Source organism: Thamnophis elegans, chromosome 8 (assembly GCF_009769535.1).
Source record: "Thamnophis elegans isolate rThaEle1 chromosome 8, rThaEle1.pri, whole genome shotgun sequence".
Classification (NCBI taxonomy): Eukaryota; Metazoa; Chordata; class Lepidosauria; order Squamata; family Colubridae; genus Thamnophis; species Thamnophis elegans.
Window position 1 is genome coordinate 59606200 of NC_045548.1, and position 19537 is coordinate 59625736.

General features: G+C 38.7%; 1 protein-coding gene across 4 annotated transcripts; it reads left to right on the forward strand.

Annotated features, from left to right (window-relative positions):
• Positions 1–1925: 1925 nt before the first annotated feature.
• On the forward strand, positions 1926–17840 carry EBAG9 (estrogen receptor binding site associated antigen 9). 4 transcript variants are annotated; one of them, XM_032223157.1, is made up of 7 exons: positions 1926–2146; positions 4885–4982; positions 7210–7288; positions 7422–7580; positions 9239–9346; positions 10072–10163; positions 17323–17732. In XM_032223157.1, the coding sequence occupies exons 2-7, from the start codon at positions 4900–4902 to the stop codon at positions 17441–17443; spliced, it is 642 nt and encodes a 213-aa protein (XP_032079048.1). In that variant the 5' UTR covers positions 1926–2146; positions 4885–4899; the 3' UTR covers positions 17444–17732. The 4 variants fall into 4 exon arrangements, with proteins under 4 accessions (XP_032079048.1, XP_032079049.1, XP_032079047.1 ...); XM_032223158.1 differs by lacking the exon at positions 1926–2146 and adding an exon at positions 2336–2428 and having other exon boundaries at positions 17323–17840; XM_032223156.1 differs by lacking the exon at positions 1926–2146 and adding an exon at positions 3153–3239.
• The last annotated feature ends 1697 nt before the right edge of the window (positions 17841–19537 follow it).

Here is a 19537-nt window from a genome sequence, read left to right on the forward strand (position 1 = left end):
GTTGAGGACTGCCCGTTTGACTATTGTAAGCCAGGACCAGGCTATTTGGTATCCTAAAGTGTAGCGGGCATATTTGTTAAAATTAAAAGTATCTTGAAAAAAAACGTTCTTGAAATGAGTGTGTGCATGGTCCTTACAAAGCCAGTGTTATTTACATTGCAAATATCCAGAGGTGGTAGCAGATTGCCTCTCTGCTGCCGACTAGTGATCGCCCAGATGTTTTCAGCCTAATTAAAGTAGATTTAGTATCAAACAGATCAAATGGAGGTAACAATTTCTGAAGGACAGTGTTGTTCTTTGAATACCATTAAGCAAATATATGGATGTTAGGTCTCAATTCTGTAAAACTGAAATGCTTCATAAAAAAATCTATTAATTAAAATGTATTCCTCAGTAATTTTAATTTGTATTTTTTTTTAAATGAAACTGAATCGGGGTGAAATAAAATATGTTTTTGGAACAGAAAGTTGAGCCCCAATTAAAACTAACATGAATACTCTGAAGTTAATGTTTTGCTAACTCTACAGTCTTAATTTTTCAGTTTAGAAACATTGCATTGTTTTAAAGGTTTATTTGGAGAAGTTTCCTTGCTTTTCATTTGGGTACAATCACATGCCAGCAAAAGGAATTGACTTTCCAGATTCCTATTTATGCCATAAGAATATATGATTTGATTAATGACACATTTTTTCTGCTAGCAATTTAACCCCATGGATGTAACACCCTTTTGCAAGTCCAAATGAGTTGCCACCTATCTTCTCTTTAAAAATGCTTTTGAACATACTCTTAAAAAAAACAAAAAACACCAACTCCCAGCCCACTATATCTTAAGACATGTCTTTTTCGGAACTATATGCATGTATTATATATTTGATGATAAAGAAGTCGACAGTTTTATTTTGGAAGGCTCAAGTGTAGACCATGATGGATAATATGCTGGATATTAATATTATCGAAGAAGGCAACGGTAAGCTTAAAGAGACAATCACAAAGATAAGTACATTTCAGGGAAGCAAAAATCAGCTGATGATCTTTGGATATGAAAGCTGGACATTGCAAAGAGGGAAAATATCATGAAGATTTGGAGATGGTTGTTTAACGACTGCCTCATTTATCAACTAACTTTCCTAAACCTCTCAGGTTGGCAAAGCACTGTAAAAACAACCCCCGTTTAAACCACTCCGCCTCGCTGTACCATTTTCCCTACTTCTAAATAAAAACATGCATATATTCCGATCAGTGAATGCAGACTAGCCAGCATGAAAAAAGCCCTTTCAGCGCGAGCCGCTCGGCTAACCCATCTGTCAGAATGCTTCATAAAAATTCTATTAATTAAAATGTATTCCTCAATACTTTTAATTTGTATTTTTTAAATGATGAAAGTGAATCAGGGTAAAATAAAATATATTTTTGGAACAGAAAGCTGGCCCCCCATTAAAAGTAACAAGAATATTCTGAAGTTAACCCATCCGTCAGAAATGGTGTAGGGCAGGCATCTCCAAACTAGGCATCTTTAAGACTTCTGGACTTCAACTCCCAGAATTCCCCAGCTGGACATGCTGGCTGAGGAATTCTGGGAGTTGAAGTCCAGAAGCCTTAAAAGTTTTCAAGTTTGGAGCTCTCATAGGTGTAGGGTCTCCTGCTTTTTTGGGGGGGGGGAGTTGTACTAAAATGACCTACAAGGTCCCTTCCAACAATTTGTAAACCTTTTCTACTGAGCCGCCAGCCAAAGGCGAATCCGAGGTCACGTGGCCAAGCGGGTCCTGTGCCTAGTAAGCTCCACCCTCCCTCCCGTCGGCTCCCCGGATGGCTTCAGCTTTGTGCGCTTGCGCAGAAAACGTCCTTCTTTCCGGTTCAGTCCCCACCCCTTTCTCCCGAGGCCGAAGCCCCGGTTGGTTTAAGGTGTTGGGGCGGGACCGGAAGAGGCGATTGCAGGTGGGGAGGGGGCGGCGTCTCTAGGGTGACAGGAAGGTGGAGCCGGTAGTGGCCGGTGAGGGAAGCTATGGAGGAGCCGAGAGGCGCGGCTGGGACGGAGCCCCCACAATTCTCTTTTGAATGAAGGGAAGTCGCGGTCGCCGAGGGAAGCGGCTGTCCCTCGGCTTGAGCCACGACGCTTCCACGTCCGCTCGCCTTCGCGTTGGACAAGGTGAGCGAAGGGAGCGCGCCTGCCTCGGAGCCGCCTTCCTTTGATCCGCTTTCTCTCCCGGTGAAAGAAGAAAGCGCGCGGGCGGGTCTTTCTACCCCGCTCCTCCCTCAGGCCGGAGTCCTGATGAGGCGGACGCTGGTTGGTTTAGCCATGCATATCCCGGAGGTGGGCGGCCTTGCCGTCCCAAGGAAGCCTCCGGGAGGGTCCAACGTGGCTTTTTCTGTCAACGGACCTTTTTGGGGTGGCTCAGTGGCTAAGACGCTGAGCTTGTCGATCAGGAAGGTCGGCGGTTCGAAACCCTAGTATAAGGTCATCTGCGTGAGCAGGGGGGTTGGATTAGATGACCTCCAAGGTCCCTTCCAACTCAGTCCAGTACAAAATCTTTGGTTTGGATATGTGTGTGTGTGTGTGTGTGTGTTATATTGGGGTGGCTCAGTGGCTAAGACGCTGAGCTTGTCGATCAGAAAGGTCGGCTGTTCGGCGGTTCAAATCCCTAGTATAAGGTCTCCTGCATGAGCGGGGGTTGGACTAGATGACCTCCAAGGCCCCTTCCAACTCTGTTACTCTTAATCCAATACAAAACCTCTACCGTTGCAAAAATTTAAAATCATAAATGAATGCAATGTCGGACACTTACTTTCCAACTGAATTTAGGGAAGATTTAAAGAAAAAAAAAATCATGGTGCACCTGTAAATTTAGCTGGTAAGGTTTCCCATGTTTGTCCCAAAGGTGCTTTTTTTTTTTGTCCCAAGAGACAATTTCTTAGAAGACGTTTCGCTTCTCATCCAAGAAGCTTCTTCAGTTCTTTATAGGATAGTGGGGAATAGAAGGGTTATATCCCCCCCCCAAAAAGGATGCAAATGACCAGCTGTCTTCAAGTGATATAAATCCTTCTATTCCCCAGTATCCTGTCAGAGCTGAAGAAACTTCTTGGATAAGGAGCGAAACGCCTTCAAAGAAAAACCAGTAAATCCAGTTGCCTTTTGAAAAAAAAGAAGCACCTTTGGGACAACCATGACCTTTGATGACTGAAAATCTCCATAGAGTTTCTGTGGTTGGTTTGTTTTGTTTTCCTCCATGGGAAAGAGAAGGGTAAATATTAGAACAAAAAGTTTCTCTCCCACGCAAGCTGATTTTAGTATGGCAACACCTGTGACCATGCTGGTTTTGTTTTTTATTTCAACAAGCACTTTTTGCCCCAAGGAGCAACACTTTTATTTTTTGTGATATTCACAGTGATCTTTGAAGTTGACATTGAGTACTTGGCTTCTCTGATGCGTTCAGCATTTAATTACTGTGGTGTCCAAATTATTTATACAATTTATGAAGGGGAAGCCTATGTTCAGCAAGCTTGATTTCATTCTCACAAATCCTAAAACCCATATTTGGAATTGCGGTATCCTGAGAAATAAGGCTTTAGATTAGATTTTAAAAGTCTCTTGGTTATATTTTCCACTATATTGCATTTACCAGCTAGTTGATGGGATGTGGGCAACATATATTAACTTTCTACCTGTTTGTAGTTTCTAAATTTTTGACTATAGAAATGTGAGTATACTTGAGATAAAACTTGGTTGTTCATGTGGCACACTAGACTAAATGTATCAAAACAGACTGTTTGATACTAAATGTATCAAAACAGACACATACACTGGCATGTGTGTGACTATAGCTAGTAATCTTTCACTCTGTTTCGTTAAAAATTATAGTATATGAAAGACTGAGTTGAATAGAGTCCTGCATCTGGTGATGATCATGGCATATGAATGATTAAGATATGGATTGTAAGATATTGGTAATGGTAAAAAGCATGAATTAACATATTTTACTATGTTCTTTCCCAGTGAGGAATTGAATACTGTCAAGAAAGTGAACACACACACACACACACACACACACACACACACACACACACGAAACTGAAAATATGTATTGGAAAGTATTTGCAATTATATAGGTTTTTAGAAGATAGAAATCTATAGGTTAGTCATCATTGAATGTTATGCTCCAGTGAAAGGGGAAGAAAAGTAAGTTGATTTTTGAAAAGTCAAATTATTTGATGAATAGTTTGATCCTATTAATCCATCTTCTACTCTCTTGGAGTAGACTACTCTCTTTCCACTGGGATATTCTACTCAGATGGGCAAAACAGTTTTCATCCAAATTATGGGTTTTTTAAATGTTGTTTTCCCCCTGTTAATTCAGAGACACATTCTCATTAGTATTAATTATAATGCACATAGTTGGGATATCAAAGAAAGCTAATGGGAATATGGAAACGGAATAGATCACACTATGGTTTGGAAAAGAAGCACAAACCATCCACAATTAGGTTATTGAGCTAGTTAGTTAATCAACTAACTTGCTGTCCCATCTTGTCAGGAGAAAAAACATTTTCTATTTCTTGAAGTGCTCTATATATCTATAGATTCTGACAGTTTTTGTTGAGGTCTAGCACAGTATAAATGCATATTCCACTAGTATTCTTGATTTCTTAAAAATCAGTGGCAAATTTGATGTAGCAATTTTGCTTGCAGACTAGCACTGTGAACTGCATTAGATCTTCTTCAATACCACACTTTCCTTTTGTTTTTTGATAGTAATATGCATTTGAAGTCATACTTAATGGGTTATAACTACATTGAAGTGTATGCGCAGACTTCTCAGAAGTCTGCCAGAGCAACCACCATTGCAAAGTAGCATTACTCTTACAAGTACATTTTTCCCTCTTTTTCAGGTGAAGTCTTTCATCATGGCAATTACACAGTTCCGTCTATTTAAAATTTGTACATGCTTGGCAGCAATACTATCTTTTTTAAAAAGATTGATTTGCAGGTAAATATCAAAGGTTGCATGTGAGTTTGCTCTGATTTTTCTTCTAAGATTCTAACTCATTTCTCTTGAGAGCTTGGGAAAGGGGGAATGTAGTATTCCTTAATACTTCTTTTATGACAGTTTAAAACGGTTACAAACAGGAAGTTAAATTTCTTCCTTAATTGAACAATAAATAGTGATGTAATTTGATATTGCATTGAGATTTTTTAAAAATCATTAATATCCCTATTATCTTTGAATAGATCAGGGGTAGTCAACCTTTTTATACCTACTGCCCACTTTTGTACCTCTGTTAGTAGTAAAATTTTCTAACCGCCCACCTGTTCCACAGTAATGGTGATTTATAAAGTAGGGAAGTAACTTTATTTTATAAAATTTATAAAGCAGAGTTACAGCAAACCCCTACCGCCCACCATGAAAGCTGGAACGTCCACTAGTGGACGGTAGGGACCAGGTTGACTACCACTGGTATAGATAAAGAAACCAGTATTATAACGATGCTTACAAAAACAGAAAACTATAATGTCATGTGATTAGTTTTAGCACTTAAGAATAAATGTCTGATACAAATTTTTATTTATAAAAGAACCTGTTTTGTAGGTGTGTGCTTCTTTCTTTGCGTACATACAATGAGTAATTGATTGAATTAATAAATATCTCAAGTATTAAGAGAAAGGGAAATAATATATTTACTTAGGAAAAAGCCACAAAGTCAAATAACATAAAGGACAGTTGGTAATATAATACTAGTATTTGGCTAAGATTAAGTTTTGTACTGTTTTGAGAACTGCTGTGAATTGTTACTTGAATTATAGATACTACTTCTGATTAAACAGGTATATGAATAAGTATATAATCAGAAAATGTTTATAAATATTTTCTAAGGGACTAAGGAAACACATATTAATTTTTGTTTAAGCTTTTATCACAACAGAAAAAAATGCCGAGGCATGCAATAATCTTTACTTTTTATTTTGTAAGCATTTGTGCTGCATCAATAGTGGCTATAATCTTTGGGGCAAAATAAATCTAATATTTGATTTGGTTTATAAAGGAAAAGGACTGGCAATTTCTCTTTAAAATTCAGATGATTGGAAGAGGAATATTTTTCCTTACTGTAGTTCTCCCGTTTTTGTTTAATATTTCCTCTGGTTCTATAAAGTTACTTTGCTCTTAAGATTTTGATTTTATAAATATATGCTATACTTTTCTACTCCATTTTTTAAATGTATGTTTTACGCTTTCAAATATACATGTCCAGCGTGCATACTATTTTTTCACCTGTCTGCAGGATTTGGAAGTTTAACACAGCACATTTTTTAATGTCTTGGTAGAAATAAAATGTAGAGCATGTTTTTAATACTGAAAAGCACTAAAGCATATAAATCTCTTCAATATTTCAATTGGAAAATAAGACATTCTTTATATTATAAGAGAATTCATCTAAATGTGCATGAATGTGGCAGTTGACATACCACAATGTAATCTGTAATGTTGTTTCATAGATATACTAAATTGTTTTCTTAAAGTTAGCTTTGTTAAATGTTGATTCTACTGTACTTTTTCTTATTGCATCATTTTATAAAGGAAGCTCATTATACCTTAATGAAAAATTCCTTGAGTAATATGGATAGTACCAGTAAAAGATGTGCCTTGGGTTTTAGATTGATAGAAAAAGATCTGGAGATTAGAACTGTTGGTTTTTATTCTTAAATTAGTATTTTAATCAGAACGGGTAACCCTCAACTTACAATAGTTCATTTAGTGACCATTCAAAATTACATCAGCAATGAAAAAAGTAACTTATGACCCTTTTTTGAACAATTGTATCATCCCCATAGTCGTGTGATCAAAATTCAGACTGACAACTGACTCATATTTTTGACAATTGCAATTTCCCAGGGTGATCACATTTTGTGACCTTCTGACGAGCAGAGTCAAGGGGGAAGCCAAATTCACTTAACTGTGTTAACAACTGCAATGGTTCACTTAACAGCTGTGGCAAGAAAGGTTGTAAAATGAGGCAAATTTCACTTGACAACTGTCTTGCTTAGCAACAGAAATTTTGGGCTTGCTTGTGGTCATAGGTTGAGGACTCCCTGTAGCTAAACTTAAATGAAAAGTGCTAAGTTTTTAAAATATTCTTTTAATTTAGCTTTTAAATTATTTGTTATTTACAACTTTTATCAAATGTGTGAGAGTTAAGAAGAAACTTTTGTTTTTTCAGGACTGGAAGAGGACGAAAGCTTAGTGGAGACCAAATAACTTTGCCAACTACTGTGGATTTTTCGTCTGTTCCTAAACAAGTAATATATTGAATGGTCTGGATATCAATATTTAAACCCAATTCTTCTACCAAATGACCCAATAAAAATAGGTTATAAATTATGAACATTGGATGGCCAATAAAGAACGGAACTCTTTCCCTTTTCTTTTTAGCCAGAAGTAGAAGATTGGTCTTCATGGGATGAAGATGCCCCTACAAGTGTGAAAATTGAAGGTGGCAATGGCACTGTGGCCAATCAACAAAATGGATTGGAAGAAATGGAGCCTGATTATTTTAAGGACATGGCACCAACAATAAGGAAAACACAGAAAGTATGTTTTCAGCACTCTCACAAGAGTCTAAAATCTTCCATACTTCCTTCTAATGTGGTTACTTAGCAGTGAAAATTGATTTCTATCTGTGGCTCAGTTAGATAGCATATGCAGTTAACTACTATACTTTAAAAATGATCATATCCAGTAGAGGTACAGCATTTGAGCTATTTAAATTCGTCATCATAGATTTGAATATATTGAAACTGCCAAAGCAAGCAATAATTTTCTCTCTTCAGTTTTACATCATAAAAAAACTTCATTTCTACACAAAGTTTACTGACTTTTGTGTTTGTATTTTTTGAGAGTACAGCAGGATATATATGTAGCAAAGAAGTCATTTACACTATTTTTTCTTTTCTGTTTTGTATTTGAAATGTAATCATATTGAATGACCTGTATGTTAACATAATTTCCCACTCATTTTAATGTGTTTATATATGTTGAGCTTTATAGTTTTAATCAAGGGTGAGGTTAAAGAAGAAAGTTTGAAACCAAAACTAGTTACTACATATGAATTAAGTTATGTGGATTGAGCGAGGTTATACATTTTTGTTTGAGGGTTTAGCAGGATTGCATGCCAACTTCCTTCAGACTGATGCTGTGGTAAAGCCCCACCTCATTCCACTAAGCAGCTGAACAAGCCTATATGTGCAGAGTCAAAGTGGTTTGCTTCAGTTTGCTTCAGTCCTATCCCTTACCATTAGTAAGCTGTAGGGATATTGCATGTAATTATGTATGTAATTGTATGTGCAAAGATAACTTATTTCAGATTATAGAATACTGAACAGTCTGGAGTGTGTATTATACCAAGAGGGATAATCAGATAAGCTTTTGAAAACAACATTGGATCATTTGAAAAGTGAATAAGCCTGCAAAAAAAGTACTTTTCTTGCCTGCAGATGTTAACAGAAGTATTTGCTTCTACATTTAAACAAACTACTTTTTTCTCTTTTCATCCATACCCAAGAGTTGATGAAAAATGTAAGAAAAGCAGTGCTTTCCAGAGTCACTTACAACCAGGAGTTAAACTTAGTTTAGGAATGATGGCTGACACCTTGTGCCCAAAAAAGAAAAGAGCAGAGAGCAGTGGTTTAATTGTAGTGAAGGCAAAGGAGGAAGCAGCCCGCAAGCACAGAGGATCCCTCATCTTGTGTTCTCCCCATCCTCATTTTTTTGTCTCATGCTTTTAAGAATCCTGATTGGATGACTGTATTTGGCCTGCAAAATCCTCGTGTCCATAGGAAACAGTGAAAAGAGTTTTCTGCATTTCTGTCAAAATGTCTGGTTGTTTTATAGCCTAAATCTGTTAGTCCAAGTACAGGGCCGTAAGAGGAGCTATAACAGAAGAGTAGCATGGAAAGAGAGAGGAGCTGTTCTCACAGCCAGTTCCACTTCCAAGTCACTAACCAGAAATCAAATGATTGAGCTGACCAAATTAAGGATACTTTGGTTGATTGAAAAAGTGATGGAAAACTTGCAGGGTTCAGACACATTGCTCTTCTTGCACTGGCCAGAAATGTAAGTGGACATCTGTGAAACAATGAACATGGCATTGTTTTGTGACATCAGTTTTTATAGTTGGGCTAATAAGTTTCCAGTTTTATTTGTTAATAATAGTAATATTGCAATTACTATTTTCAATTCATACTTTTCAGATCATTGTTAAAAAACGTGAACCTTTAAATTTTGGCAACCAGGATGGTAGTGCCGGATTTTCAAGTAGATTAGCAGCTACACCAGATGTTCCTTTTATTCATCAATCTGTAAGTAACTTCTTTATCACAAAAAAATTTGTATGTGTAATTTCCAGAATGTCTTAAAGAAGGAATGCTAGCAGTTGGGTTTTGTTTTGTTGTTTTTTTGGCCATGGGCAAGACAGATTGATAACTATAATCTAATAAAGCCTTCAGTTGTTTGAAAATTTAGAAGCATTTGGTGGTGTTGAATCTATATATATATAAATGGCTGTGTGTGTGTGTGTTCCAGCATAACTCTGGAATGACTCCAGCAATTTCAATCAAACTTGGTAAAGAGATGACTTACTCTCTGAAAACAAATACTGTGGGGGTAAGACACCCCAGGGACGTGTGTTATAGCCTATTGTGCTGTCCTGCCATACTGGCTTCTACTGTACAGTGCAGTGGGATTGCTGTGGTAACGGCTTCACAATACTCCACAAGGGGGCTCCCTCTGGTAAGAGGGAAAATCAACATTAGAAATTATGTTTTTTCCAGACATTTCCCCCCTATAAATAAATATCTGAGCAATGCCGGCTTATCAGCTAGTAATATATACACAACACACACACTCGGTTTCTGTATTATAGTGAATTCATTCAAAGAAAATTGTTGTCTATAAGTCTCCCTTCAGTGCTTTCCAGGAATAGGTGGTTACATTTTCCAGAATTTAAATTGCAGTACTTTATTAGAATAATTACTCGGTGGTGTTGAACAGTATTTTGAATATATTAATTAATTTTCATTTGCAGCCAGAACTAGGAGACATGGAGGCATGGCAGGAAAACAGAAATGCTTGGGAAGAAGAAGAAGATGCTTCCTGGCAAGCAGAAGAAGTTCTGAGGTAACTTTACCAAATCCTGTAATTATTATAATTTTTCCATCCACCATGATTCAGATAGGGTTCACTGTGGCTGTATCTGGATAGAATGACAAAGTATAGTTTATCATATGATCAATGAAGTCATTATGTAAATTTTGTTCCCTGTCTCCTGGCATGGAGGCAAGAGGACATTAGGCTCTTTAGCTTTCCTTTTTATTTAACAGCCTTAATTTAAGATGTGAAGTTAAGCTTCTATCAGTAAATCTTTCTTTTTGGACTGAGGATACAATAGCAAGTAGTGAGTAAAGGAAACATAAAAATATTAGCATGATGTATCACCAAGCACCCAAAAAGCAAATCTTCTGGAGTTTATTGACATTCCTGCAGATAAATAGGGTGCTAGGATGTGCTGCTTTGTTTTGTAGAAAGTCACCCACCGTATTTTTCAAAGTATAAGACACACCTTTTTCCCTCAAAAAAGAGAGTGAAAATCTGGGTGCATCTTATACACTGAATACAGCATTTTTGACCTCCTGAAACTCCGCCTCTTTTGCAAAAATGGACGTGCAGAGGGTTTGGGAGGGTTGTAGAGTGTTCCTGGGGGCTGGGGAGGGAAAAAAGAGCAAAAAATGGCAATTTTTGCCCTTTTCCAGCCCCCAGGTGCACTCCACAAGCCTCCAAAAGCCTCTGTATGGCCCTCCTTTTTTTTGTGTGTGCAAAAAATGGCGTATTTTTGCGAGAAATAGGCTGTTTTTTCTTGTTTTTGCCCCCTCCCAGCTGCCAGGAGCACTCTACAAGCCTCCCAAAGCTCTGCATGCCACCCCTTTTCTTCTTCAAAAAACGAGGCGTACAGAGGGTTTGGAAGGCCTGCAGAGTGCAAAAACTTTTTTTTTAAAAAAATGGCTCTCTTCAAAATCATGGTGCGTCTTATACTCCGGTGCGTCTTAGAGTCCGAAAAATATGGTACTTATGTTTTATAGAAAGGTCTTTAGATGTCAAAGGTAAACTGATGGGTACTTACTTAAGGAGACATTGATGCTTGTAGACACTATATTGCCTATATCTGGATTAGATTTTTATTCTGAAAAATATGAAGAAGCTTACAGTCCAAACCTGCTCTAAAACTTCTAAAACTCCTTATGTCCTTTGAAGAAACTGCAGTTAATCACATCTCTAGATCTGAAAATTATTGGCAAGGGTTTCTACCAGCCTTGACATGTGCCATGCCTTTTGCTGCCAGATCTTGTCAGCTGTGGGGGCTGCTAATTCACACCTTCTCAGTTTACCAGCCCTTTGCTCTTAAAGAGTGCTGTTATTGCTAGGATAGTAATTTAACATTTTTCAAATATTAGGTAGTCTTCTAATTATTGTCCCAATTTTTTCAAATCCAATTTAAACCCGAGATTTTTTTTGCTAGGGATAATTAGAGGAACGTTTACAAAGGAAATCAATTATATCATAATTCCTATACTGACAGCAGCAAGAATAGCATACGCCCAACATTGAAAAATAGACTGCATAGCCTCCGAAAACATGATAATTAGAAAAATAATGGACTGTGCAGAAATAACTCTTAAACTGCAAGATAAAGAAGAAAAAGAATACTATACAGTATGGGACAAATGGTATCAGTGGTTAGAAAATAGAAATAACAAATGAGAGTAGAATATTGATATATGTAAATATCAGGTTATAGGAATTATAAATGTAATGAAGAAATTGCAAATGGAAAACAAATGGAAAGTATGTAAGATGCTAAACAAAAGGGGATATACCGATGTCTTAGGAATGGGAAGAATGGATATTGAATTTGATTTTTATGTTTTGTTTTGCAAAAAGCTTTAATAAAAGTTATGTATTAAAAAAATAATTATTGTCCCAATTCTATTTCCAAGAGCTTAGGATAGTAAAACAGAGGGATGCATATGAAGCCTAGCAAGTAGGCAAAGCACTGGTGGAGAATATCTTGCTTATATAGAGAATTGAACTCAGTTTTCCATGATTTATCTTTTTATTGCATTGTTTTTAACTCAATTTATGGAGGTTGGGATGTATCCCAGTCGGAGTTGTTTATAATTGGAGCAGCCTTTAAGCTCAGTAAAATAAATGAGGAGATTATATGTAGAGTACTCAAGTCAATGGGAAATCCTTGATCAGGTATTATTTAACATTTAGCCACAGTATAAAATTATATATATATCAGTTGCTAAGGCTGCATTCCCATGTATCAAGGATGCAAAATTTTGATTGCTACTATTGGCAATGGCAAAAAGTAAGACGTGGGATCCAGAAAAAAAAAAACGTTCTATATTTTTTTACATTTTTTTTTATTTTGAAGACTCCTTTTTTTTGCCCCAGTAAAAGCTAATCAGAAGTAAAAGTGTTGGGTTTGTTGAAATACTTAAATGATGTTTTTATGTAGATATACAGGGGGGAAATCCTCCTGGTTCAGCCCGGTAGGGACGATTATCCTTGGTTCTGCAAACTGGTAGTAAAAAAAAGCTTCCAAGGATCACACGGCTCAGCTGTGAGCTGCACAATTATCGAAACCTCCCCCCCCCCCCGCTTTTTAAATCATTTTTTCCTGCCAGTTCAGGCAAACCGGCAGGGAAAAAATGCTTTAAAAAGTGAAAAAAAGCGAGCTTCCGACAGTCGTGTGGCTCACAGCTGATCAGCAGGATTGTTGAAAGCTTTTTTCCCCACTTTTTAAAGCATTTTTCCCCTGAGGATTTGGGCGAATAGGCAGGGAAAAAAATATTTAAAAAGCGGTGGGGGGGTTCTGCGAAAGAAAGAAAGAGAGAGAGAGAGAGGGAGGGAGGGAAAAAGGAGAGGGAGGAAGGACCACAAACCTGGCACTAGATGCAGCTTCAGAGGATACCTTGAAAGAGCACAGCAATCCTGGGCTGGAAGGGACCTGGAGGTCATCTAGTCCAACCCCCCCTGCTCCAGCAGGACATTGTTAAAGTGAGTTTTTTCTTTTTTGACCCCACCGTCACATGACTACATAGCCATGCCCACCTAGTCACATGACTCCCACTAAGCCACGCCCACAGAACCTGTATGGGGGAAAATTAGATTTCACCACTGGAGATATATCTCCTAGCTGACAGTAGTGAATTTAACAATTTAAAAAATCTGTATGACCGTTTGATAAGATACTTCTGTTGCACTCTCTGGCATCCCATTATTTCCTTTTTCTTGTGTGGCAGACAGAAAGAGAATAAATACCATATTTTTCGGAGTATAATACACACTGGAGTATAAGACGCACCAAGGTTTTGAAAAGGCAAATTAAAAAATAATAGATAGGTAGATAGATAGATAGAGAGAGAGAGAAATAGAGAGAGATAGAAATACAGTAGATAGGTAGGGGGACAGAGAGAGTAGATAGGTACATAGGTAGAGGGGGGGAGAGAAATACGGTAGATAGGTAGGGAGAGAAAGAGAGTAGGTAGGTAGGTAGGTAGATAGATAGGTAGGTAGGTAGAGGGAAAGAGAGAGAAATACAGTAGGTAGGTAGGGAGAGAGAGAGAGTAGGTAGGTAGGTAGATGTTTCCAGGTGTATTCCATGTGTATATCCATGTGCTAGAGAAGGAAATCTCTGACAATCTGCAGCACCTAAGACTTTGTTTCTGCTGGTGCAGCACTTGATCAATGTAATTCTCATCAATCAATTGGATTTCCTATTTAATCTTTTTTAACTTTTGTCATATGTGTTTTTATGTTGTACGCCGCCCTGAGTCCTTTGGGAGAAGGGCGGCATATATGTCCAATAAAACCAAACCAAACCAAAACCAATCAGTTAAAGAGATTTCCAAAAGGGAAAAAAAAGCTTTTGCACTCTGCAAACCTTGCAAAAAAGACCCATTTTTCACAAAAACGGGCCTGTTGTTTTTTTTTTAAAAAAAGGCATGAATAGCCTTGAGGGGGCTAGCAGTGTGCTCCTGGGGGGTAGGGGCCAAAAATGAGCAAAAAACGGCCAGTTTTTTGTGAAAATGGGTCCATTTTTTGTCAAAAATTTGCATGCATAGCCTTATGGAGGCGTATAGAGTGCTACTGGAGACTGGAGGGGGGGGGGAATGGCCCATTTTTTGCTCATTTCTGCCCTCCCCAGCCCCCAGGAGCTCTCTGAAAGCCTCCATAAGGGTATGCACGGCCATTTTAGTGAAGGGGGCAGGTCTTTGGGAGGCCAAAAATGCTGTATTCGATGTATAAGACGCACCCAGATTTTCAGCCTCTTTTTTGAGGCAAAAAAGTGTATCTTATACTCCGAAAAACAATAGAATTGGGGTGATTAAAAAGTCTATGCGGTACAACAAAAAAAGAGGGTCAAGAATGAATAGCTTCAAATATGGATTGAGGTGCTTTGGTCATATAAGGAGAATAAGTGAGGATCAAATTGTAAAAGAAATATATCAAGGAATAATAAATAGATTGAAAGGAAGAGGAAGACCAAGAAGAAGTGGTTAGATATAGTTTATGAGATCTGGAAAAAAAGGGAGTAGTTTGAAGAACAAAAGCAGAGTATGAAACATGCCATGGTATTAGAAGGTGGATAGTTTAATAGTTTACAAAAATACCAAAATATATTGTGAAAGGCATTGGTTTAAACTAGTTTTAATTTTACTTCCTTTCCTCTTCTCTCATGCCTTTAATTTCCTTGGCTTATTTCTCTGCTGCACTCTGATAATGTTAGTCACCTTAAGAGAAAATAGCCTGATGGGAGTGTAATTATGTATCCGTGAACTATTATTCAGCATTAAAAACAACCCACAAAATGTTTTAGCAAGCCAGCAGAGGGCTCACCGCACAGCTAACATTGCCATTTGGAGTCCTGGATCGAAGGCATGGCTTGGAGATTGCCGTCTTTCTAATGCTAGATATTGTGTGAGATCTTTGCCGTGGTAGAATCAAGCTAAAAAGCTAAAATCTTTTGTTTCCTCAAAGACAATATGACAGTATTTGAATACAAATCTCAAAACAAAAAAAACCCGCCAAAGGGGGTTATTTATTTATTTATTTTAATGAGCATTTAAGAACATGGTAGAAAAGATAGGGAATAAGCAAATCAAAACAAACATTAATAACAAACACAGTATTTCAAAACAAAACAAAACATGCCAAATTAAATTGAATTCTACAAACCACTTTTGTTTCAAGTATAAGGTTATTGTTGACGAATTGATGCACATTTGCACTGCTTAATTTGTTATTCTTCTAGAGAAGGAATTAAATTTTCAGTAAAGCGGCACGGCAGTTGTTATATAAAAAAACCAATACATGTATTGTTGTGGTTTATTAAATGGCTTTTATATTACTTTTGGTTGATTTTAATTGCTTTTTATTGTAACTGATGTATTTTGCTCACAATCTTAAATAAGTTATGAGTTGAGTGGCCTTATAAATTTTGTAAATTAAGAAATGGCCATTTTTACTCATTCATTCTAGTTTCCCCTTGCATCTCTACAGACTCTTGAAGGTGTTTTATCAATGAACGCACTGAGCCTACCTCTTATTAACAAAGTTATTATCCTTGGCTTTGCAGAACCATAAGAACAGCCCTGCTGTGTTACTCATATGTCTGTTTAGCCTGCCCAACTGTTGCAGTTACCAACTGATTGCATTTGGGAAGTGCAAAACTTCCCAAATGTTGCCTGTCATTCAGAAAGGGGTAAACAGCCATGGCAATTAGTGTCCTTAAATAGCATCTTCCTGCATGAATTTGTCTCCTTTCAAGGCCATGCAAACTGCCATTATCAGATTTTCGTTGATTTTGGACTTCCAATGTATGCAGTATGCAAAAAAGTATTTTCTTGGTTGGGGTTGCAACTCTGATCCCACCTGATAATTGGCCATGTGGAGTGGAGTTAATGGGAATTATAGTGCAACAAAAACAGGTGTTTGGAAAGGTTGACTTGAGAATTTGGGCCATAATAGTGAGTGGCCCTCTGTACAGGTAGTCTTGTCTTACCATCACAATTGGAATGGGGACTTATGTTGCTAAATAGTGTGCTTGTTAAGTGAGTTGCACCTGATTTTAAGACTTTTTGCCATGGTCGTTAAGCTAATCACATGGTCTTTAAATGAATCTGAATTCCTCCATTGACTTTGCTTGTCAGATATCCACTGGGAAGATTGTAAATGGCACTCACTTGACCCCAGGACACTACAATTGTTTTAAATACATGCCAGTTATCAAGAACTTGAATTTGGATCATATGACTGATGGTCATAAATGCAAAGAATGGTTGTAAATCACTTTTTTTTCATCCCAGTTTTACTTTAAATGGTTGTTAAATGAATGATTGTAAGTTGAAGACTACCTGTATATTCTAGTGCTGCCTAAGTTATTTCTTGGAACGATAGCCAACTCCACTCCCATAGAGTTAGTGATGAGAAGGATCACTGGTGGAAGTGAGTAACAAAAAGTGTATTTTTCTAATTTGGTGACTTTAAACCAGTCATTCTCTGCCAGCCCAACCCACCTCACAGTGCAAAAAACATGAAGAGGAAGGTGTGGTGGATATGATCTCTACCTTGAATTATTTGTAAAACAATAAAAGATGGTATATACATAAATGAATATATTATTAAAACCGAGCCCAAAATATAGAACACAACATATTTCAAATTAACAGTGATGCATTAATGTAATTATCAAAAGAATTTTGAAAGTGCATTTTGTAAAGGTAAGTTGCAGGTGAAAAAATAACAAACATGGCATACGTGATGGCAGAAAGGGTCAAATTCCCCAAATAATGGATTTTACAGCAATCACTTAAATGTTGGATAGAATATAAGGTTATTAAGGATATCTATAGAAAACTTGGCATACTGTGATCCACTTGATTGCCGGAAGGAGGAGTTCCATCTAATCCTGCAGGATGTTTATCACTGAACCCAGGAAGTGCTGTCAATAGAGCTCAATTTACCATTTCTTAGCTTGGTAGCTTAATATGCAGTCATAATTCTACTTTTAAAATGAAATGATGCTCCACTTTATCTACCTTCTGATGGATTATTTGGATCACTTGTACAGTTTAGATATTTGGCAATCCATTCCCATGCAGAATATAAGCAAACAAACCGGTACCGGTGAAGCTCAGGAAGTGCCTGCAATAGTCTATGATCTTGAATTACTCGAGGGACATTTAATTCTGTATTTTCTGTGAAATTTCAGGCAGCAGAAAATGGCAGAAAGAGAGAAACGGACAGCTGAGCAACAAAGGAAGAAAATTGAGAAAGAAGTACAGCGCTTAATGAAGAAAGAACAGAATAAAATCGGGGTGAAGTTGTCTTAATGCCGCTTGTTATGCCAGCAAAGGAAGAGGGTTCGGTTTCCACTGAATTGCATCCTTTCTAATGATCTCAGTATTTAATGGAACTAAAGTTTGCCATTTCATTTTTGAAGTCATCCAGGAAAAACAGTTCATAATTCCTTAGCGTATCTTCAGCTGGACAGTTGAATGACAGAAGCCTCATTGCACCCAATTCCTCTAGGACGGGACGGGGGTTTTCTGCTGAAGCCGAATCCCATTGCATTCCTTGCAAAGAGATACTGCTACGTAACCTCTTCAGCTGCCTGTTTTTGAAGCTAAAGTAAAAACAAAAAAGGTGTAAATAGTTGAATGATGGCAATCTATTCTATTGTCTATTACGCTTATTACTGAAAAGACTAATTAAATGATTTTAAACAAAGTCTTGCTTTTTTTTTTTTTTTTTGCTTGTTCCCACAATTCTTGTCTTTGCTACAATACACCACGTGCCTCATTGCATATTGTGAAGAAGCTGACCGAACTGACAGCATTATTGCACAGAAGAGAAAGTAAATTCTTAATGCCAGCCATTGTGACGTTGACTTTTTTGCTTTGTGTCTCTGGCATATCTGTTTTAGAATTAGATGCTTGTTTTCAAGTAGGGAAAATTAAGTGGAGATTTTACGTGATATGGTTCCCAGCATTTTTATTTGAAAATCTTCCTTTGTCTCTTTCTGGTTCTAGTTGGTGGACAAGAAGGTCATTCCCTAGACCAGTGATGGCGAACCTATGACACGCGTGTCAGTGCTGACACGCGTAGCCATTTCGGGTGACACGCACATGCTCCCCAAACTTGTTTCAGCGGCAGCTCTCAGCCTGGGCGGCAGCGTCACGCAGGCTGTGGAAGGAGGAGGAGGAGGAGGAGGAGGGAACCAACCAAAGAGAGGCTTTTACCGGGTCTGCGCCCCACAGCCAGGATCGTCCTTGCGCCTCAAGCCGCGTTTCTTCCTGCAAAGCCCTTCGGGCAACCCGAGAGTTCCGCTTGACGCCAGAAGGGCTTTGCAGGAAGAAACGCGGCTTGAGGCGCCAGGACGGTCCTGGCTGTGGGGCGCAGACTCGGTAAAAGCTCTCTCTGGTTCCCTCCTCCTCCCCCTCCTTCCACAGCCTGTGTGACGCTGCCGCCCAGGCTGAGAGCTGCCGCTGCTGCTGCTGCACAACTGAGGGAGGGAGAGGGAAAGCAGAGGTAGCCTCAAATTCCACCGTTGGGACAGGGGAAAGGGCTTGTCCCTCAAGAGTGGGGGGGGGGATAGAGGTGGGAAGAAGGGGCCCGGCCTGTCCCCAGCGCCCCCCACAGACGGATTACGGATCGAACGCTTCTCTCTCTGCAGCCTTTTTCTGCAAGTCCCAGCTACTCAGCGGGGCGTCATCATTTCCGGGGGGTTGCAGTTTTCCAGCTCAGATATCAGGATCCGCCGGGATTAAGTGGGAGAAAACGCCGCTGGCCGAGCGGAACAAACACATCCAAAGGTTAATCTTATTTTACGAAAACACAACTTCCAAAAGTCGATCGTGGCCTCCGTCAAGAAGCTCTTCCCCCACCCCCCACCCATTCTGGGGTCTTGGTGTCCCTCGGCTAAGATCCACCCCGGAAAGCAGAACGGGGGCAGCCCTCCTGTAATTCTGGCTGGGTTAAAGAGCAGGGATGGAGGAGCCATATCACACCTTCATTCAAAGGGTGGGGAGGGGGAGGCCCGATAAAGTCCCTCCCTTGGGGTGTCTGAAGTCCCAGCTGAAGCAGCCGAAGGAAAAAGGATAAGCATCCGTCGCTGCCCAATGGCGCTTGGGGTAACCCCGCTGGGCAGAGCCAGTCGAGGCTCATCCTGCAAATGAGGGTTTCCTTTGGGGAGGGCCAGGTGGTTTCAAGCACCCCAAACAGCCAATCTCTCTCTCTCCGTCCCCCTTCCTTTGCTCCTGGGGCTGCAGAACTTTCCATGGGCTCAACAGTAATTGAGTAAAATTCTAAGCCACTGCAGTAGCTGCTTTTTGGTTTTATTTTTTTTAATATTTATCAGTCTCTCTTTTAGTTGAAGAGTTGAAGTCCACAAGGCTTAAAGCTGTCAGGTTTGAAGACCCCTGGGG

Excerpts from the sequence above, each read along its gene's own strand:
- EBAG9 (XM_032223156.1), top strand. Across the intron at positions 4,983-7,209 it reads TTAAAAAGATTGATTTGCAG|GACTGGAAGAGGACGAAAGC; the intron begins GTAAATATCAAA and ends TTGTTTTTTCAG. Across the intron at positions 9,347-10,071 it reads TTCCTTTTATTCATCAATCT|CCAGAACTAGGAGACATGGA; the intron begins GTAAGTAACTTC and ends TTTCATTTGCAG.